The 23,152-nt window shown below is 44.8% G+C and overlaps 1 protein-coding gene and 1 long non-coding RNA gene across 2 annotated transcripts in view; both read left to right on the top strand.

Annotated features, from left to right (window-relative positions):
* Positions 1 to 19,359, top strand: part of LOC126975540 (regulator of G-protein signaling loco-like) — a 73,018-nt gene extending 53,659 nt beyond the window's left edge. The window contains exons 2-9 of the mRNA XM_050823469.1: positions 5,862 to 5,954; positions 7,021 to 7,172; positions 7,549 to 7,747; positions 7,864 to 8,031; positions 8,542 to 8,667; positions 12,433 to 12,615; positions 14,289 to 14,528; positions 19,201 to 19,359. Coding sequence (XP_050679426.1) covers positions 5,862 to 5,954; positions 7,021 to 7,172; positions 7,549 to 7,747; positions 7,864 to 8,031; positions 8,542 to 8,667; positions 12,433 to 12,615; positions 14,289 to 14,528; positions 19,201 to 19,359 — 1,320 coding nt within the window. The remainder of the gene's footprint in view (positions 1 to 5,861; positions 5,955 to 7,020; positions 7,173 to 7,548; positions 7,748 to 7,863; positions 8,032 to 8,541; positions 8,668 to 12,432; positions 12,616 to 14,288; positions 14,529 to 19,200) is intronic.
* Positions 19,360 to 20,424: 1,065 nt separating this feature from the next.
* On the top strand, positions 20,425 to 22,950 carry LOC126975648 (uncharacterized). The gene is made up of 2 exons (XR_007731767.1): positions 20,425 to 20,530; positions 21,077 to 22,950. It is a non-coding gene; the product is annotated as an uncharacterized LOC126975648 (long non-coding RNA).
* Positions 22,951 to 23,152: the final 202 nt, after the last annotated feature.

Below are 23,152 nucleotides of genomic sequence, written 5' to 3'. Positions count from 1 at the left end.
ATTTTTTTAATCATTCATTATTGTAAATAAGTGACATTCCCATCATGTGTTGTTGATAAGCATTTGAAGTACTTAGAGAATTTGTAATTACATACTTCTAATTGATAAGGATCGTTCAAGATATCACTTGACGATATCAAGTGTTAAGTACAGATGCCTTCGTTGTTAACAGAGAAGTTTTTCGCAAGGCTAGCATGGATTGTGAGTATATTAATTTAAATACTTAACTTACATCAAATTTTACTGATAAAAGTTACAATGGATTAATCGTTCATTATTCAACGTCTGAGACCATGTAATCTAGTGACGTTTTTTATGTTTATACTATTGGAATAGAATCTCCGTTTGAGTTGAATTTAGTTTGAATCAATTAACGCACTTTCCAATATTCGTATCACCCAAATTAGCCGCCCGACCAAGCTACAGCCATCGATCAACTAGAATAGAATAGAAATATATTTATTTACTATAGGGAATGACAATAACATAACATATTGCAACAACACTTGGTAAACGTATTGATAGATCAGTTCGTAAAGGTGCTATGGGGAGAAGAACTGATAAGAAACTGCCAGCCCATCTTTTAAATCATATATTGATTAAGCCTCCTAAATATAATATTATACAATTTTAGACGGCCTGCGCAAAATCAGACAACAACCATGAATCATTATCCTCTATATAATCTACTATACTATAATTATAAGTTTTGTCAAAGAAGCTTTAATATATTTGAATTGTTTCTTGCTCTTGTACACTCTTAACTTCATGTGACAATTCGTACAATCTGGTGTTTTATGTGCAGGATTGCAGCTTCCATTACTTAAACAGGTTCAATTGTTGCCCTTGGTGTTTTACTTGGCTCAGCATCCAAACGTGTTCATGCCTCGAAAGGAATTGTATCCGGTCTCGTATCCTTGTTTAAAGGCAATTTTAATTTCGATATGTAATGCAATCGTTTTCCCAAAACTTCGATGCCTTGATTTTTCACATGTCTCGGGCTCGTTATCTAGACGTCGTTTCACTTCGTCTGATTATTTAGTTAGATCAATTTCTGCTGTTTAGACAGTATCTAATAACTGCTCCTGATTTCTTCTGTCGTTATTTTCTTTTTCTACTTAATAACTCCAATGCTAACCTCACATTTCCTTTCTGTATCTGTCAAAACAATTTTTCTTTCCTTACTAAATATGGTTTAACAATTTAAATTTCAGGATGTCACCTGTAATCTCGTGAACGGAATGTGAATGTATTCAATATATTAAATTCTTTAAGTGGTTTGCGTCAAAATTCATTCATTTTCAATTGGTAAATTTTTAGTTTACTATATTAAGTTATAATTATATTTACTTTACTTAAGGTTAAGTATTTAATAAATTACACAGGTTGAGTCAGAAATAGGTGAAAATGCAATTTTTTTATAATTGTTGTAACGGCTTACAATGGTAATTTGGAAAGATAATTTTAATTTATTTCAAAAAAATGTTATTAGAGTAATTATAATATTCGTAGTATGTATAAAAAAAAATTATTTAATGTATTTATAAAAGCTTTAATGTATAATTCAAGGAACAAAATTTTTAAGCAACTGTAACTGGTTGATTTCATCAAACAATTGCTGCAAAAATTGATTTCTAACTAAACCTGTCCTTAAATTGATTTCCGTCAATGAACGCTGATTCAATTGGATATTTCAGTTTTCAGCATAAGCTAATGGTTGCGTCGCGTTTGCATAATATATAAACGTTTGTTTTGCCGGTTTATTTATAGTAAGCGGCGGTTGTTTATTTAAATGATAATATCGTGTGATTACGGCCTTATATTGTACATATCATTTTATAAATAGATACCCACTAATCCCACTTATTCATTATTCATTTTTTTTTGTATTTCATTATAAACCGATTCACTCCATTCTATTTTTGTTATTGTTTTACTTTCATAATTGGTTAATTTTTTTTTTTTTGTTTAACATTCAGATTTATTTGAGAGTTTCTTTTTTGCTTTTAAACAAATATGTTGTTCTTTTGCATTTTTCACAAAAAAACAAAAATTTTCTAGTCAAGTTCTAGAATCAGCCCTTGATAAGAGTTTCCCAATCAAGAGTAACAAGGATTGCAACTTAGTCATGCTTTTGGACAATTGCATTGTTATGCTTACACTAAAATATAGTTCAGTCAGTCTGTTATCCAAATATCAATCATAACTCAAGTGAGTAGCTCTTAAAATGCTTAGCAACGCTACTGCGTCACGCGGTATTCGGTATTTCCGCGGAGACTGTCCATGCTCGGTATGTCCATATACGTGGTACAATGGAGTGTTCATTCATAGTAGCATACTGGATCCCTTCCAGCTGTGTACCGGTGAAGTACATTGTTATATTTATTACCACTTCTAATTATTTTTGTTTATTCTACTGAAATACTTTCATTAACGGAATAACAGCGTGTTGTATGGAATGTTATGTCTATTATAATAGGAGTCAAGTTGGTGCCCGGGTCCCAAAAACTTTCCATGATTGAAACTCATCTTCACTCAAACGTCACTTATTGGAGTACGCAACATGAAATATTAATTTTGACGTAGAAAGGCATCTATGACGCGCAGACGTGGCCGTTTTTCTGGTGGTTTTTTTCTCTACTAAATGTACTGTTAATAGAAACAACGTCAATGCCACCTAAACGGTCGTATATTACATTGAACAGCAGTAAATGTAGTACAATGTTGTTGGATTATTTTTCACTGTGTGATTTTGTGCATATTTTACTTATTGTACAACGTATAATCGGTTTCACAGTATACGTTGCTTGTTAATGATATTATATACATATCGTAGCAAAATCAATAAATTTGTTTATCGAGGACATGAGATTATCCTCGGTTTATATTGCTTCAGCGCCGGCCTTGTTTCAAAAGCGTAGTTCAAATGATTATCTCAAATATTCGTGTTCGCCTATTTCAATTTTATTTGCAAATCTTTGATCGTGTGATTTCCTCAATAATTTACGCGTACCATATTGTTTATCCTATCCTACACCTTCCTGTTATAGTTATTCTCCTGTTTGTATATTTTTGATTTCCTTATTTGTTGCGTATGTTTTATGATTAATGAGTAAAAAATTACGAGGGTACAAGATAATTCATTAATTTCGGACAATTTTTGGTGACTGTTTTGGATGTTTAATATCCGATTATGGAAGTAATATTTTGACAAGATATTGTGTTTTACTTCGTACTCTACCGACGCATATGGTTTTAAATATTTATTCATTCATTTCAACCGGAAGACGTTACCTTCATCCAACCTATTCCGGCAATCTTGACGAGATCATCAGTCTATGCCGGTGACTTTGGTTCTCCTACGGATCTCTTCATTTCTGATCTCGCCGGGAAACTCCGAGCAAAGCCCTCTACATTGCACTCTGAGCGACCATGAGCTTCCTCATAAGGGCCATAGTTACGGACCACGTATACTAACCGTATGTCATCACTGGCAACTATACCTACTGGCTAAAAACCATTGTCTCCATACACTGTGGTATTTGGAACGAGAATATTATACGAAGCTTCCCGAACGCATCCGAGTTGGATTCGACAAGAGACCTCCTTCCAGAAATTGGCCCTGCCCAACTGGAGTATTTGTCCCAGGTAGACGTACTTAACAAGATTACAGTTCCCAACAGTTACGACAGTAGTTGCGATTAGGGCATTAGACATGATCTTCGTCTTGCCCATGTTCCAATGCTTTAACTTCCAATAAAGCATTGCAGTCATTTATATCCATGCACATGTCGTTCCTAGTCGCTCTATGAATAATCTGTATCACTATCATGTACCCGTTATATATTTTAATTGAAGCTGGGTTAGACGACATTGTTCTTTATGTAGTGAAATGCGTGTCTGTACTGTCCAAAAAGTATTTAATATATTAATAGGTACATAATGCAAAAACTTTAGATCCCTTTTCAAGAATGTTTACGGTCGCAGGTGTAGAAAAGCTTTGCCACAGTTGAAATAAACATTAAGAAGTGCAGAAAGCTAAAAATGGTATAATTAAATCTTCATGATTTTTTTGCAAGTATTTCTTACATGTGACAATTACAAGTGAAATCAAACATTTCTGTAACACAAATCAGTCTACATATACACAGTAAAATTTGACACAAAAGCTAAATTGAAGGTTGACCAAGCTATTTATGATTTTATGTTTCAAATCAATAAAAGAAATCATTACATATACCTACATATTTGCAATGTGTTCAGCATGGCCAGTGAGCTCATCGGGGCCGACTCCACCGGAAGAGGCTCCTCGCCGCTCGCTCCGTCCGATTGTCATTGTAATTTAGCGCACTCCCGATGACGGGTCGACGCCAGTACGGCGTGGAACATTGCCAGGAACAGATACCAATTCATTGAATCCTTGGCTTAGTATTTACACGGGAGGGAAAACTTTTGTTGGATTGAGCATTAAAACTACAAAATTGTATCGTATGATATTCTTGAAATTAGTGATTCTGCTGTCAGCTCTTCCAACGATAATGCGTTGAGAATATTGACACAGCTAGCATAGATGGAGGCTGGAGTCGTACAAGTTAGCTTGTGATGTGTTTGTGCGTTGTAAAGTTTATGTGACTGTTGCGGTGTCGGTTAAGATGGTCGTCTGGTATGTGACGGACTCCGAGGCTGAGGTACTGATATCTATGGCTAATTTGATCAGTTAGGAACGCTCTTCAAATGCCCGGTTCCTATAAACAAGAAATGGATAGTTTTTGGTACACCCAGTCATATTAACAAGGTGACGCATCTGAAAACTGTTTCTATAAACACCAACCATAATGACATTTTACTGATAGATCAGTGACCAACGGATGAGAGTGCTTACGGATAACTGTCAGTGTGATATTAAATCAGATGTGAAGTGGAGCAACTTTACAGTCATTATGGAAAAATGAAGGCTTTTATATTCTCGATAAATTTGTGTTAGTGTGCATCTGTCGGTGTTTCGGTCGGGAGCGCGTGGAATTCCCAAGCAAACAGTGTGTCGTGTGATATGTCAGTCGACAGCGTACGCTTGTTTCTACACCTCGCACTCTCGTAAACACCGCATGAGTTGTGTATTTAAAGTTTAACTGAGTTGTCATGGAAATATTCCTGCAACACTGAATTAAGAACATCTGATGTACAAGTCGGAACATGTCCTTGAAGTTTATAACCAATGACGTTCCATACATATAGACAAATCACGTCGTATAAAAACAAAGCAGAAATATGGAACATGCCACAAATTACACCATGATAAGCTTCTGGCACTGCATTGTAATGGGTAGGGTGTATGAGTTACCATCAGCTGAACATCCTGCTCGTCTCGTCGCTTATTTTCATAAAAAAAATTGGCTTTCCATTACTTATTGCTACAATATCTTGAGTCAAGTATCTTTCTAGCTATTTATCATTAGTCTATGCCAACGACGTTATATCGATTTAAAAGATCTACTCGCGCGAAATAAAGAAAGCTACGGCGTGCGCGAGCTATTGCGCAATTAGGGCCTAATTTCACTTTTGTTCGAACAATTGAAACTTCGCAAAGCAATTTAAAATACGAAATATTTGATATAACCGTGGACCATCCAGAGCCTATGAACTCCTTCATACTTTTATTTTCTGCACGAATTGTATGACCTATACAGTGTTATTATAATCCAATGTCAACTTCGTGTGCGACTATAGGCAACCGTTCTGCTAGTAGTCCCAATTAATGTTTAGGATTCGCCTGAAGTGTCTGTCTCGCCAAGTGCCAGTTTATTGTCGTGAAGTCGCCTAGTTTATATATATGTATAAAGTCGTGTTTTTGTTCGTTGCAGAGCGACCAGGGCTCGCCGTTTCGTCGCTGGACCACGGGCAGCGGCTCCAGCAGCTCGTACCGCCACCACGATCACAGAAGCATCTACAGTAAGGTAAGTGGGAGGCTCCTTTGCACAGGATGCCTAGATTATGGGTACCACAACGGCGCCTATTTCTGCCGTCAAGGAGTAATGTGTAAATATTATTGTGTTTCGGCATGAAGGGCACCGTAGCTAGAGAATTTACTGGGCAAATGGGACTTAACATCCTATGTCTCAAGGTGACAAGCGCAATTGTAGTGCCTCTCAGAATTTTTTGGGTTTTTCAAGAATCCGGCGGCTCTGTATTGAAATGGGCAGGGCGTATTAATTACCATCAGCTGAATGTCCTGCTCGTCTCGTCCATTATTTTTTATAAAAGAAAGAGGTTATTCATTTAGGACACAGTATTCAACACCAACAACAAGTTATTTTGCAGAAATCCATAAATATCCAAATGTTGTGAGTTTTCTTAAAAGGCATAAAAGGCATTTATTTTCTCAAAATTGATTCCTTTAGCATTCTTTTTGATGTCATTTATAATAACTACTAAATACTACTACCGCTTCAGAAACAAATGGTGCTCTGAGAGAGAAGAAGCGGCGCAAGAAACTCTCCCAACCTCTGAGTGTAAATTCCGCAAGATTTGTCTTTCATTAATTCGACAAGTGCTCGAGATTTTAGTTGAGTCTCGTGCCTTATGTTTGGCGAGTCAACATCTCAGAATGCCTCGTATAGAGGCGAAACACGTGTCCAATTCATGAAGATTGAAGATTAATGTTTGCCGTGGCGATCCGGATGGATTGCTTTTATACAATAATACGAAAACGACGCACGTCCTTGATGTGTAGGGTGTGGGGTATACTGAATTCATTCACAAACTTATTTGACTGTCAGTATTTGGACCATTGTAATATGATTCACTTGCTAATTCAAAGAAATATACATTATTAATCCTTTTTGCATCCATCGTAAAAAAGAAGTAATGTGGAAGGAAATGGCAAACAGAATTAGTAAATTGCTACGTCTGGGAATAGTTCATACACCGTTTTACTCTGTCTTAATAACCTGATACAGTCGACATCTTGAACAGCTTATTGTTTTAATTACGATATCTAATGTTTTGATGTTTAATGTTCAGCAAATGAGCGAAGGCTCGAACGCAAGCAACGGAGTCAGCAACGGCGGTGTGGCGCGCTGGTCGCTGGGTCTTGAGCATCTACTGGCGGATACGGCCGGGGCTGCCGCCTTCGCGCACTTTCTGGACAAGGAGTTCGCTGCCGAGAACATCAGGTGAGAGCTGGTCGGGATGATAGTAAAAAAAGTTCACACACATCAGCAACACACTCGGGACATGAGTAGGTACTTATAGGTAAACACGTGATGAAATAAAAACCTCGAGCGGATAGGCGATGGGACTTCACGCAACGATATGGTGATCTGATGAATATAGCACTTCATATCTACCACAATCTACTAATAATTGTTTTTGGAGTCAGTGATGAAGGTCTTTGCTTAAACAAGTAGGTATCATCTACAAAACAAGATAATATTTTGAAAACCTTATACAATATCGATTCAATCAATGAAACTAGGGAAGAAAGAACCCGTTTGTTATTACTACTTAATTGTCCGGATGTTGTCTCAAATGTTCGATGGTGTCGGGTAGATTCTGGTGGTCGTGCGAGCAGTACCGCACGTGCGAGGGCCCGGGCGCGGACAACACTCGCACGCAGCTCGCAGACCAGATCTGGCAGCGCCACCTGGCGGACGGCGCGCCCGAGCCTGTCAACATCGACGCGGCCGCCAAGCGAGCCACCGCGCTGCGGCTCAACCAGGTGCCGCTGCCCGCAGACCTGTTCAACCAGGTGTGGCCAGACTGTTTTCTTTATTTTCAATTTTGAAATTTACATATATAATTTGTTTAGGGAAAATATCAACAATAATTTCAACAACAAATCATAAAGAACAATTTGTTTATCAGGCGCAGAAACAGATCTTCAACGTGATGAAGTTCGATAGCTACCCGCGGTTCCTGCGGTCCGGCGTGCACGCGGAGTGCGCCCGCGCCGACCTGCGTGGTCTGCCGCCGCCCTACGGGGCAGCTCCCGGAGCCGCCCCCGCGCCCGTCTCCCCCGACAACAGCACCAAGGTAATCTGACACTCCCCAACGCTCGATTGCATCATGCCACTCTATTTCTAACTATCGCTTCGCGCCTGGAACATTGTCAGCTCAATGTGATCAACGACATACAACAGCCATGGATGCTTATATTAATTCCGTTATTCACCACGTGACGCACATTTCTGACTTTCTGAAACTTTTATTACATCGCCTCAATTTTTTTTCCGCCCATGTATCGCATGTCGCATTACAATCGGCCGCGGTACTCCGGCTGATTTTAGTAGGTGTGTAGATGTATCATTAATTTTAACTACTGGTTTCAAGTCCGTTTGGCCGCGCGGTCTAATGCGCAGGCGTAGATTTAAGCTCTGTTTTTTTTATCACATTTTATAAAGAATTAAAGCATTCGTTTTTCTTCTTTCGCCAATTATGATGTGTTTATTAATATTTTATTTTGTGAAACAAAGTTCCACTTGCGTCGTGGTTTCATAAAACCACACAATTGCTTTTATATACAAACAGAATGTACAATTTCAGATAAAAAAGTCGATGTCGAACGCGTCGGAGCGACGACGCAGCGGCGCGGGCTCTCTCCTGCCGTGGAGACTACGGGCCGCCTCCCGAGAACGAGACACCGGCCCCGCCCCAGACAACGCCCCTATGGTTAGCGTACTACAACTATATCAATTAGCGAAACTCTAAGAAAAAATCGATTCATTTGATTGTATGAAACGTACAGTGATTGATAGATTGACAGATGACGACTATAATAAAAACGGATATAGCCGCAATCCCCACTACGTTTTAAGCAACAGTTCGCTTTCAAACTTAGCCGGATTATACTTCGTCGCCATATTGTAATTACTATTTCAAACTTATCTCATATCTCATTGCACTAAATTTAAATTTTAACATATGCAGCCTGCCTCTTATTACGTAGTATTTACATACTCTTTGAACTGTATGTGCAGTGGTCGTTTCAATTAATTCCTTTGGATTCATTTTAATGTCAGTTTAAGCCCAACCAAATGGAGGAAACAAATGGAGTTCTGAAAGAGAAGAAACAGCTCACTATTATTTTTAGTGTTCTTCAAAAATAATTAATTCAGTATTGTACTGACAACCGACAAAATTTATATATATATGTAGTTAACATATATTGTTAACAATAACAATATTATTAAATATTATTTCCGCTTCTCGCACAACCGAAAACTACAAACAAAAGGGTCTGCATTTGCAAGAAATACTATAAAAACCCGAGTAATTGCCGAAGGAATACTATAAAAACCCGAGTAATATGTTCAATTTGCATAGAATGATAAAAACAATTTTATGCTCAGGCACACGGCGACTCGATGTGACCAGTATTGTTGGTGAGGGAATTGTCGAAAGATAATTAGTTTCAAGAAACTTAAGATTTTAATATATGCATGAGTTAAACAAAAAATTAAAATAATATTTGTAATCAAAATGTGCTGTATCATGTTGTACCCACAATAAATATGCGAATTAGAGTTGTGTTTGCGGAGCGTTCGGTTTGCATTCGCTACATGTACATAAAGTGTTATCTGGTACAACGTGCACGTTTCACAATATTGCAATACATTGTAGTTTACACAAAATACATCGATCTACATGTATACAGTGCGGTTTTTAAGTAACTTTCTTCCACTTACTACAAAGCTGGTGAATGAGCTTCCTTGTACGGTGTTTCTGGGACGATACGACATGGGTACCTTAAAACATAGCGCGTACACCTTCGTTAAAAGCCGACATGGCTCCTGTGATTCCTCTGGTGTTGCAAGAGAATGTAGGCGGCGATGATTACTTAATTTTAACCAGGAAATGGTGACATACTTAACTGAATGCCGATATGACTTTCGGCGGCACGTTTCAGTTTAGTGTAGGTATTTAAGATTTTTTATCATTATTTTAGAATCGGTATTCAAGTTGACAACGCTGCCATTGTGCATTTGCCCTCCTCTTTTTCGAGTCTTCTATAGTTATCGCTTGGTGATTAATATAAAGTTTATTTATTTCTATGATATCCTTGCTATTTGGACCTGATAAGAGATTATCGAAGACATTTAATGTATGTATATTACTTATCGAACAACATCTTAAATTTAGAATTTGACCAGCCACATCGTTTTCTGTCCATATGATTTAATATTATTCAGCTTCATGATCGCATGCCAGCCAACCTACATATCTATCGAGGTATGTAGGTTGGCTGACAAAGTATTAATGTAATAATGGAAACACAACAACATTTTCTCTTCTATCTGACTGTTTTCTTTATGGAAAAGGAGAACAAACAAGCGTACGGGTCACCTGGTGTTAAGTGATCACCGCCGCACACATTCTCTTGTAACACCAGAGGAATCAACGGAGCGGCCTTTAAAGTCCTGACCCTCTCAGTTTCCAGACAGTAGATTCTGAATTGATTTTTGTTAATAATTTCAAAGGAAAAGACTTGCTCGCCAAACACAGTCTCCAATTAATTCCTTCTGTTTTTCAACATATTCGATATCGTACATGACGATTGCAGGTGATTTGCAAATTTTTGACATTTGAAAATGTGATGTTTGCTAATGAAGTAAACGATGGGTAGATCGCTGAACATGTCGGAAGATTAGTTGTATGTATTCGTTTTGGGCTTTTGAAACCTGGAACTCGTTGCCATGGCGGAGCACATTAAGATATCGAATGTTCGTTGCTCTCTTCAAGTGATGTTAGAGTTTAACTTGTTTCGAATTGTGTGCTTGTATTAATAATAATATAGTATTGACGCACTTTTACACAAATTATCTTACCCCAAACTAGGCATAGCCTGTACTATGGGTACAAGACAAAGATATATTTAATACAATACACTTACTTAAATATTCATAAATACATCTAAACATCCATAACTCGGAAACAAACATCCATATTAATCATATTATAAATGATTGTACTTACAGGGATTGGAACTCGGAATCTCTAGCTTAGTAGTCAGGGTCACTAACCATTCAGCTATTTATTGGCTCTCATGGGGCCTGGTCTACCACTTTTATGGAGTCTTCGATAGAAAATCTCTAAATATTCATCCAGAACACTGAAAAACGCGGACAGTTTCCCGGGTCACACGAGCCGTCGGTGACATATTTCCTGCCGGGAAACTGGACAAAACGAGGATACGTTGAATCGTATTTAATGTGTTCTTCTTTTTATTTTTGAACTTATATTTTGTGCCAAAAAAATTTATCAGTACAAACTCACACAAATGGGCACAGATAGGTGTTCGTTTTGAAATAATATTAATGTGAAGGAGTTTTAATCTGTTAATCGAACAGTATCTATAGTGCACTAAATATTTTTTTTGTTAATCATTTGACACTTTTACAACACTGTTATAAAGTTTTGTTTGAAGTAAGATAAAACAGAGTGTATTCCGTAAGTGAATATTTAATGTTTTACTTACAATGACTATCTCGTTTATTGTAAATAATTATACAGACACGAGGCGTGCTTTATTCTGTCTAAATAGAAAATAAATTGCGTTATTTTTATTTGCTTGTCAATAGCCGTCGAAAGTGTGTACACAAAGAGAGCTTAAAACTAAGATTGAAGGATCAAATATAATTATTAAATCCTTTCTAAGAGCTCTCCACCGATCTTCAGCCAAAACTTCATGCGTCTGAACCAATTTTCCAAATATTGTTTCCAGTTCTCCACAGACTCCTCTTTTCGGCGTTTTCGAACGCTGTTAGCGCATTTTCGCGATAAAACCTGTAGTTTTGATTGAGGTGATTTTATATTTTAAGGAATAAAAAGAATTTGCTAGTTACATACGATGTATATGCCTATATAAAATGATCCCAGAAACTGAGGGTTGAACGAGACATACCAAGATTGACGGTAAATGCGTCACTCGAATGGTTGGCTCAGTTGATTAAAGCGCTTGAACGGAACGCTAGAGGCGCGGGTTTGAGTTCGCATCGTACTTAAATTTTGGTACAAATTTGGCCACATATTATCCGCCCGATAAGGCCTTTTATACGCTAGTATATTCTAACCCCCTTAATCATAATGGTCCGCTAACTTAAAACAGCTGCTACAGAGTGTTATTTTTCATTCTGACTTAGGTCAATAGAAGAGGACAGAGGGAGAATTAGCAATGCTTTAAGTTAGAAGTCTATTATGAATAAGGGGGGAGGGGGGGGGGGACTTAAACTAAAACACTATAAAACTATAAACTTTAGCTTAAAAAAATGTTTGGTAATCTAGTTTGAGTATCTAACATGCTCAACCTGTCATTTATCCGGTGATGTAAATGAGTATGGGCGGTTAACAGGTGGCTCGTAACGCTCGTTTGTCCTGCTCTAGGTATCATAAAAATATTGTCGAATGAGACTGTGTTAATGTGTGTGTATGGTGCAGGCGCAGGTCCCGCAGGTGCCGCAGGTGGCGGCGGGGTGCAGCCTGTGCCGCGTGGTGCTGCCGGACGGCGCCACGTCGGTGGTGGGCGTGGAGCAGGGCGTGTCAGTGCGGCGCCTGGTGGACCGCCTGCTACAGCGCCGCAAGCTGCCGGTCCACACCTACGTGGTGCTGCTACCCGACCAGGTGAGCCCGCCCCGCTCGCCGACTGAACCCACTCCCTCATCACTAACTGCAGGCTCTCCCGGAGCACACACACAATAAAAACAAACAGACTAGTTCTGAGTATATAGATATAGAGTCCCAGAGGACGCAGTCCCACGAGATGGTCGGACCAAATACGATCTGCTCTAAACATCAACTTCCATGATGCCCTTCATAAGGCTAAGGATCGCAGCAGATGGAGGGGAATCGTACGGGAGAAACTGATGCAGCGGGGGAGTCACGACCTTCAGAAATGAGGAAAAGGGCGAGAGGAGGAGGAGTTCTGAATATAGGAGAACCCATCTCTAATACTCTCACTTACAACTAAAAGGTTTAAGATGCCTTATTATTAATACGCTTTTATTAGCTTCATACGTATGTTAGTATGTGACGGAAACATGAACATGATTTTGATCCCCTTTTGACCCAGAAATTTGGCATACTTATAAAGGACTGGTGACAATTAATATAAAAATAATTGTAGTTAAAAAAAACTAGAAAAATGCGCTTTTATAGAAAATCCCACTAAAAAATAGAAAATAAATTTGAATTAAAAATAGTGTAACAAAAATGATTTTATTATAAAAAAAAGCGTGGGATGATTTTCAGGATATTATCAAAATAACCCTTCTACTCATATCTGTTCATAAAATATTTATTTATACCATGCACCCGCGTTTTTTTTTTACAATAAAATCATTTTTTTACATTATTTTTAATTCAAATTTATTAAGATTTATTTTCTATTTCTTAGTGGGATTTTCTATAAATGCGTATTTTTTAAACTATTATTCTTTTTAGTAATAATTGGTGGTGAACACGTGGTACATAATTACATATTACTAGCTATGTTATATTTTTGTGCTTATTGCAACCCATCTTCAATGGTACATTCCAAGTACACATACATTGTAAATGCATGCTGTAATAAATAATGGGAATACGTAATTTTTAACCTCTCTGAACTTGCTAGTTTTGAAAAACAAACATCTTTGTACAAATTCGTTTGTTCGGGATCAAGCACAAATAAGAACACTCACCATTACTGTAACTAACCACTTTATTTACACTCAAGTACAGTGCATATGTAACTCCAAATTCCAAGTATTGTAATAGCTCAATAAAAGAAAAACTTGCTCATATCCTATATTACGTATTAACCAATGTCAACGCGACCCAAGTAGAGCCTAGCGCCATCTATTATTCTAGTGCGAAAAACAATACTAATTGAACAATCTTAATGTGTTACTAAATGTATACAATAAGTATCGTTTGCGTCTAGTCTGTTGGAATGACAAGTTCTTTGAGTTTTTTATTTATAGCAATTTAAAAAGCCAATATTCACGAATATAAAAAACGAAAAATCATTCGTGTACATTAAATTCGATAACTATGCCGACGACGTCTATAGAGAAATTGGCTATGTCCTTTTCATTTACAACTGACAGACAACTTCCAATTATGTCGATCGATATCAATAAAAGGAAGCAGGTATATTTCTAACAAAGTTAGTCACGAACAGAGAAAATGTCAATTGTGTATAGACAATTAGTTATTTCGAACACTATTATCCAGTCGATCACCCACCAATTTGAGAAAGCTGATGCAAAAATGGCACAAACAAAGACCCTACAAGAACAGTATTGTGTGTGCAGGAGGGCGAGTCCCGCGAGGTGCAGCTGGACGGGCCGTCGTCGGCGCTGGGCGGGCGCTGCGCCGTCGTGGAGCGGCGCTGCGTCGTGAGGGTGGCGCTGGGCTCGCGCTGTGTGGCCGTGCGGGCCCGACCCGAGCGACGGCTGCGGCACGTGCTGCGGCCGCTACTGACGCGGTACGCGCCCGCTGCGGCGCCCGCAGCCGGGCCCGTGCGCCCGCTGCACCCCGACACACTGCTGCAGGTACGATGCTGTGCTTAGCACGTCTTTAACGCGCGCTCCGAGCGACATCTGCGGCACGTGCTGCGGCCGCTACTGACGCGGTACGCGCCCGCTGCGGCGCCCGCAGCCGGGCCCGTGCGCCCGCTGCACCCCGACACACTGCTGCAGGTACGATGCTGTGCTTAGCACGTCTTTAACGCGCGCTCCGAGCGACGGCTGCGGCACGTGCTGCGGCCGCTACTGACGCGGTACGCGCCCGCTGCGGCGCCCGCAGCCGGGCCCGTGCGCCCGCTGCACCCCGACACACTGCTGCAGGTACGATGCTGTGCTTAGCACGTCTTTAACGCGCGCTCCGAGCGACATCTGCGGCACGTGCTGCGGCCGCTACTGACGCGGTACGCGCCCGCTGCGGCGCCCGCAGCCGGGCCCGTGCGCCCGCTGCACCCCGACACACTGCTGCAGGTACGATGCTGTGCTTAGCACGTCTTTAACGCGCGCTCCGAGCGACATGTGCGGCACGTGCTGCGGCCGCTACTGACGCGGTACGCGCCCGCTGCGGCGCCCGCAGCCGGGCCCGTGCGCCCGCTGCACCCCGACACACTGCTGCAGGTACGATGCTGTGCTTAGCACGTCTTTAACGCGCGCTCCGAGCGACATGTGCGGCACGTGCTGCGGCCGCTACTGACGCGGTACGCGTCCGCTGCGGCGCCCGCAGCCGGGCCCGTGCGCCCGCTGCACCCCGACACACTGCTGCAGGTACGATGCTGTGCTTAGCACGTCTTTAACGCGCGCTCCGAGCGACATCTGCGGCACGTGCTGCGGCCGCTACTGACGCGGTACGCGCCCGCTGCGGCGCCCGCAGCCGGGCCCGTGCGCCCGCTGCACCCCGACACACTGCTGCAGGTACGATGCTGTGCTTAGCACGTCTTTAACGCGCGCTCCGAGCGACATGTGCGGCACGTGCTGCGGCCGCTACTGACGCGGTACGCGCCCGCTGCGGCGCCCGCAGCCGGGCCCGTGCGCCCGCTGCACCCCGACACACTGCTGCAGGTACGATGCTGTGCTTAGCACGTCTTTAACGCGCGCTCCGAGCGACATCTGCGGCACGTGCTGCGGCCGCTACTGACGCGGTACGCGCCCGCTGCGGCGCCCGCAGCCGGGCCCGTGCGCCCGCTGCACCCCGACACACTGCTGCAGGTACGATGCTGTGCTTAGCACGTCTTTAACGCGCGCTCCGAGCGACATGTGCGGCACGTGCTGCGGCCGCTACTGACGCGGTACGCGTCCGCTGCGGCGCCCGCAGCCGGGCCCGTGCGCCCGCTGCACCCCGACACACTGCTGCAGGTACGATGCTGTGCTTAGCACGTCTTTAACGCGCGCTCCGAGCGACATCTGCGGCACGTGCTGCGGCCGCTACTGACGCGGTACGCGCCCGCTGCGGCGCCCGCAGCCGGGCCCGTGCGCCCGCTGCACCCCGACACACTGCTGCAGGTACGATGCTGTGCTTAGCACGTCTTTAACGCGCGCTCCGAGCGACATGTGCGGCACGTGCTGCGGCCGCTACTGACGCGGTACGCGCCCGCTGCGGCGCCCGCAGCCGGGCCCGTGCGCCCGCTGCACCCCGACACACTGCTGCAGGTACGATGCTGTGCTTAGCACGTCTTTAACGCGCGCTCCGAGCGACATCTGCGGCACGTGCTGCGGCCGCTACTGACGCGGTACGCGCCCGCTGCGGCGCCCGCAGCCGGGCCCGTGCGCCCGCTGCACCCCGACACACTGCTGCAGGTACGATGCTGTGCTTAGCACGTCTTTAACGCGCGCTCCGAGCGACATGTGCGGCACGTGCTGCGGCCGCTACTGACGCGGTACGCGCCCGCTGCGGCGCCCGCAGCCGGGCCCGTGCGCCCGCTGCACCCCGACACACTGCTGCAGGTACGATGCTGTGCTTAGCACGTCTTTAACGCGCGCTCCGAGCGACATCTGCGGCACGTGCTGCGGCCGCTACTGACGCGGTACGCGCCCGCTGCGGCGCCCGCAGCCGGGCCCGTGCGCCCGCTGCACCCCGACACACTGCTGCAGGTACGATGCTGTGCTTAGCACGTCTTTAACGCGCGCTCCGAGCGACGGCTGCGGCACGTGCTGCGGCCGCTACTGACGCGGTACGCGCCCGCTGCGGCGCCCGCAGCCGGGCCCGTGCGCCCGCTGCACCCCGACACACTGCTGCAGGTACGATGCTGTGCTTAGCACGTCTTTAACGCGCGCTCCGAGCGACATGTGCGGCACGTGCTGCGGCCGCTACTGACGCGGTACGCGCCCGCTGCGGCGCCCGCAGCCGGGCCCGTGCGCCCGCTGCACCCCGACACACTGCTGCAGGTACGATGCTGTGCTTAGCACGTCTTTAACGCGCGCTCCGAGCGACGGCTGCGGCACGTGCTGCGGCCGCTACTGACGCGGTACGCGCCCGCTGCGGCGCCCGCAGCCGGGCCCGTGCGCCCGCTGCACCCCGACACACTGCTGCAGGTACGATGCTGTGCTTAGCACGTCTTTAACGCGCGCTCCGAGCGACATCTGCGGCACGTGCTGCGGCCGCTACTGACGCGGTACGCGCCCGCTGCGGCGCCCGCAGCCGGGCCCGTGCGCCCGCTGCACCCCGACACACTGCTGCAGGTACGATGCTGTGCTTAGCACGTCTTTAACGCGCGCTCCGAGCGACGGCTGCGGCACGTGCTGCGGCCGCTACTGACGCGGTACGCGCCCGCTGCGGCGCCCGCAGCCGGGCCCGTGCGCCCGCTGCACCCCGACACACTGCTGCAGGTACGATGCTGTGCTTAGCACGTCTTTAACGCGCGCTCCGAGCGACATCTGCGGCACGTGCTGCGGCCGCTACTGACGCGGTACGCGCCCGCTGCGGCGCCCGCAGCCGGGCCCGTGCGCCCGCTGCACCCCGACACACTGCTGCAGGTACGATGCTGTGCTTAGCACGTCTTTAACGCGCGCTCCGAGCGACATCTGCGGCACGTGCTGCGGCCGCTACTGACGCGGTACGCGCCCGCTGCGGCGCCCGCAGCCGGGCCCGTGCGCCCGCTGCACCCCGACACACTGCTGCAGGTACGATGCTGTGCTTAGCACGTCTTTAACGCGCGCTCCGAGCGACATCTGCGGCACGTGCTGCGGCCGCTACTGACGCGGTACGCGCCCGCTGCGGCGCCCGCAGCCGGGCCCGTGCGCCCGCTGCACCCCGACACACTGCTGCAGGTACGATGCTGTGCTTAGCACGTCTTTAACGCGCGCTCCGAGCGACATCTGCGGCACGTGCTGCGGCCGCTACTGACGCGGTACGCGCCCGCTGCGGCGCCCGCAGCCGGGCCCGTGCGCCCGCTGCACCCCGACACACTGCTGCAGGTACGATGCTGTGCTTAGCACGTCTTTAACGCGCGCTCCGAGCGACATCTGCGGCACGTGCTGCGGCCGCTACTGACGCGGTACGCGCCCGCTGCGGCGCCCGCAGCCGGGCCCGTGCGCCCGCTGCACCCCGACACACTGCTGCAGGTACGATGCTGTGCTTAGCACGTCTTTAACGCGCGCTCCGAGCGACATCTGCGGCACGTGCTGCGGCCGCTACTGACGCGGTACGCGCCCGCTGCGGCGCCCGCAGCCGGGCCCGTGCGCCCGCTGCACCCCGACACACTGCTGCAGGTACGATGCTGTGCTTAGCACGTCTTTAACGCGCGCTCCGAGCGACATCTGCGGCACGTGCTGCGGCCGCTACTGACGCGGTACGCGCCCGCTGCGGCGCCCGCAGCCGGGCCCGTGCGCCCGCTGCACCCCGACACACTGCTGCAGGTACGATGCTGTGCTTAGCACGTCTTTAACGCGCGCTCCGAGCGACATCTGCGGCACGTGCTGCGGCCGCTACTGACGCGGTACGAGCCCGCTGTGGCGCCCGCAGCCGGGCCCGTGCGCCCGCTGCACCCCGACACACTGCTGCAGGTACGATGCTGTGCTTAGCACGTCTTTAACGCGCGCTCCGAGCGACATCTGCGGCACGTGCTGCGGCCGCTACTGACGCGGTACGAGCCCGCTGTGGCGCCCGCAGCCGGGCCCGTGCGCCCGCTGCACCCCGACACACTGCTGCAGGTACGATGCTGTGCTTAGCACGTCTTTAACGCGCGCTCCGAGCGACATCTGCGGCACGTGCTGCGGCCGCTACTGACGCGGTACGCGCCCGCTGCGGCGCCCGCAGCCGGGCCCGTGCGCCCGCTGCACCCCGACACACTGCTGCAGGTACGATGCTGTGCTTAGCACGTCTTTAACGCGCGCTCCGAGCGACATCTGCGGCACGTGCTGCGGCCGCTACTGACGCGGTACGAGCCCGCTGTGGCGCCCGCAGCCGGGCCCGTGCGCCCGCTGCACCCCGACACACTGCTGCAGGTACGATGCTGTGCTTAGCACGTCTTTAACGCGCGCTCCGAGCGACATCTGCGGCACGTGCTGCGGCCGCTACTGACGCGGTACGAGCCCGCTGCGGCGCCCGCAGCCGGGCCCGTGCGCCCGCTGCACCCCGACACACTGCGACACAATGCTGTGCTTAGCACGTCTTTGTATTTCTATAGAAAGTTTCATATCATCAGCGTATAAAGAATTGATACTGTGTTCAAATATCGGTGATGAATGATCATGAATGTGTGCGCAGGAGCTGGACGGAGCCCGGCTACAGATCGTGGAGCTGGAAGGAGAGTGGCGCGCTGTGCTGTGTGGGCCAGGGCCGGGGGGGGACGGGGGGGACCTGGCGGGGGGGGCGGGGGCCGCCGAGAGCGAGGGAGACGACGACGCACTGGTCAGTGGATCATAGTTTAATAGTTTGATAAAAAAAGATGGCGTGCATACAAAGTACACATGTCAGAATTGAAACCTCTTTGGAAAACTAATTTTTTAATCTCTTTTATATCAATTAGCCTAATCTGTTCTCTAAACCAAATGTTTTTTGTCAATATTAGAAATTATTACATGTTCTACTTACTTGCGGCCACGCTAACGATACAAACCTATTGTGGAAGATGTTCTACGTTTTCGCATTCGCGCGCTGAACCTGTACAATATAACTCTAGTAGAAGTTGTTCTACTTACTAGCGGTGCCATGTGCTTCATGCTTCGTTCGCCCTTTCTCACTCTATCTCCCTCTCCTTCTTCTTGGATAAAAATGTCCCATATTTTCGTGACACTTTTTCGTGTCACATATAGACACTGGATTTAAAAAATGATCCCAAATTCGTTGTCTGCACCCTCAAGAATCTCGGATTGAATATCGATATTGATGAAATCATAAATTCGGGCTGCGGCCATCTTGGATTTTAAAAATGATCCCAAATTTGTTCTCAGCACCCTCGAGAACTTTGGATACGATATCCATAATGCTGAAATCATAATTTTGCGCGGTGACCATCTTGGATTTAAAAAAAATCTGCACGATACAAATCTCTATGGACTTATTATTTCATTTCATCGAGTTTGAAATCACAACGATTCTAAAGAAGTTTCACTTAATACACGGACGAGTAAAAAAATAAGGACTCCGTGTCACCTTACATAACAGAGAGGCACCAAAACAAGCCGGTAAACGTGTAAATATATAGCCCCACGCACACACACTAATACAAGCCGATCGGCTCCCATTAGCAGATTTGCCATCGTCTGTGAGAGATTAGTTTGCGTCGCAATAAAATATTTTAAAAATGCCGTTGTGCGTTGTGAAAAAGTGTAAAAACAATAGTATAAAACTATTTGTGGATATAACATTATTATCTAAGGGAGAAAAAATTGTGTAACTGATCCCAGTTAGGTATCCACCTCGTAACCGCTCACACACTAGCATAAAAGTGATATTTTAATAACAATGTGTGTCGTGTGTCAGAGCCTGGACCGAACGTCTGCGAGCTCGGCGGGGTCTGCGGGGGCGGGGGCGGGGGCGGGGCGAGTGAGGGCCGCGCTACGACCGGGACCTGACCTGCACCATCACCCAGCCGGTACACACGGTCATTGTGAGACCTTCACGACATTACCATTAATACATTTGAACACCCATGGATTCGTCATTATTTTTTAAAGTCTAAGTAATTTTTTGTTATTTATAAAGTACTTAGTATGTGACAGTTGAACACGTCTTGTTTACGATTTACGATCCATGAGGTAATCGAACGGTTGGCTCGGTTGGTAAGAGCGCTCGGAGGAAACCGAAAAGGTCGCGGGTTCGAGACCCGTATCGTTCATAAATTTTTACTACAAATTCATACCCTTGATCTCATATAAGAACAGTTTTCGCCAGGTCTTATATTTAATAACACAGATTTACATCTGTTCTTTTACAAACTGTTCTCGCCAGGTCTTATATTTAATGTCACTCATTTACTCTACGGAACCCATACATTTCCAAATTCCATATGAATTTGAATTAAATCACCATCCGAATTATAGATAGTTGAGTAAATAAGCATAACAATATAATAAAACGGCTATGAACAATGGCGGCCTATTTTATTTATATCTAATTTATTTTTATTTGTAATATACAGATTTCCTGGACAACCTCCGTGAGACACAGCGACAACGACTGGGGGCTCCGCCTCGTGCGCCTCCCCCGCTGCCGCCCAAGCCACCCACACTCGTGTGAACGACACCGGCCGCTCGCTCGTGTCGCGACCTCCTCTGTGATATACACGCCGACAGCTGTCAGACGTCCTGTCAGTGTCAACTGTCATGAGTGCGCTGTCAGCCAGGACAGCCGTGAACATCCAGCAATCGAGACAGCATCTATGACCGAACAAGAAAATAATGAACAGTATTCAGTATTGAATAGACTCCGGAACAACGATTCGCTGTATGTCAAATGTTGCTAGTTATTGTAGACTCCATCAAGTACAGTTAACAACCTCATAAATATCTCACCTACTCTAATTAATCATCAGGCAACTGACATTAATCACTGCTGTATTTTATGATGAGTTTATTTTTATATAATGTAAATACCTCAACCAATTGACATCTAGGTAGTAGTAGGTAGGTAGTCTTCAGTTGGCCGAATGTTTCGCCCCACTTGACAATATTATTACTAAAAAAAGCTCAATGGGGTTTTATCGTACCCGTGACCCGTAAACATGTATAATATAGTATTATTGTTGTAAAGTTGCATTTAAAATGTTATTTATTGTATTTGTAAGTAAGTCAGTTTAATGTTCATCAAATGTTTTGTATAATTAATTACAATTAGTGTAAATAAAGGGCTTCCTTGTATGAAAACATTTTGTTATGATGTAAATAGTATCTTGTATAACACATAATTATTATATCATATAAAAAATCTATACAATCTGCCCTTGTTGCGGTGAATAACGTTAATACACAGTAATTTGTGAGTTATAAACTAAATTTCCTTAAATCTTATAAGTAAAGTTCTAAATAAGTATGTAATAGAAATGTTATAAGTTGTAATTCCTTGCGTGACCACTGTTGCCTATAAATACATACATTGGTACATGTTATTTCAACACTCCTTGAGGGTCTTTTATTGGTGTTAAAAATAATGGCGATACGAATAAATAAAGAATCTCATAGTCAAAAAGTTATTGCCATTTATTTTATTAAAAAATAAACAGCAGTTTACAAAACAGTTATCAACAATGATGCGCCCTGCCCATTACAATGCAGTGCCGCTCAGGATTCTTGATAAAACCCAAAAATTCTGCGCGCCACTACAACTGCGCTCGTCACCTTGAAACATAAGTTAACTTGAAAGTTAAGTCTCATTTGCCCAGTAATTTCACTAGCTACGGCGCGCCCTTCAGACCGAAACACAGTAATGTTTACACATTACTGCTTCACGGCAGAAATAGGCGCCGTTGTGGTACCCATAATATAGTCGGCATCCTGTGCAAAGGAGCCTCCCACTGGTGAATAATAATAAATATACTGCAATACACCCTATTATACGTTGTTTCACCTATTAGCAATTTATTCACTGGTGATCTATGAGGCACCTGTGAGGCAACATATTTAAACGCGTTTCTCTCACTATTTCTACTTCTTATTTAGATTCTCACTCTGGGTTCAATATCGGTGAAAACTTGCAAAATAATTTATACCTATGAATATTGTTTTTTTATAAGTCCTAATTATACGCTATAGATAGATACTAAAATATAATATATTATGTACAAGAATTTTTCGTTTTAATATATAAGAATGTAACTGTACATATACAATAGGTATATATTTTTTGAGAGATTGTGATAGATATTAGAGAGATACAAGCGGGAGTATTAAAGCACATTTAGTTATTATATTGTTGTCATTGTAAATGGCTACTAGCATGTACTGGCTATTGAGAGTATATTTTGTAAATGAAGTGGTCCAAATCACTATTGTTTAAAATAAATTAATAATTATTTAATTGTTTTGTTTTATTTCAAAGTGTCATAATCTGACTAGTGTTAAATATTTGCTAGTTGATATAATTAAGAAATGAGGAGATCCGTAGGAGAATCGCTACCGACATAGCCCAAATGATAGCGAAACTGAAGTGGCAGTGGATAGGGCATATAGTTCGATGGACAGATGGCCGTTGGGGCAGTAAAATCCTTGAAACGCGACCA

This window comes from Leptidea sinapis, chromosome 36 (genome assembly GCF_905404315.1).
Source record: "Leptidea sinapis chromosome 36, ilLepSina1.1, whole genome shotgun sequence".
NCBI lineage: Eukaryota > Metazoa > Arthropoda > Insecta > Lepidoptera > Pieridae > Leptidea > Leptidea sinapis.
This window is presented reverse-complemented; position numbering and strand designations above follow the sequence as displayed.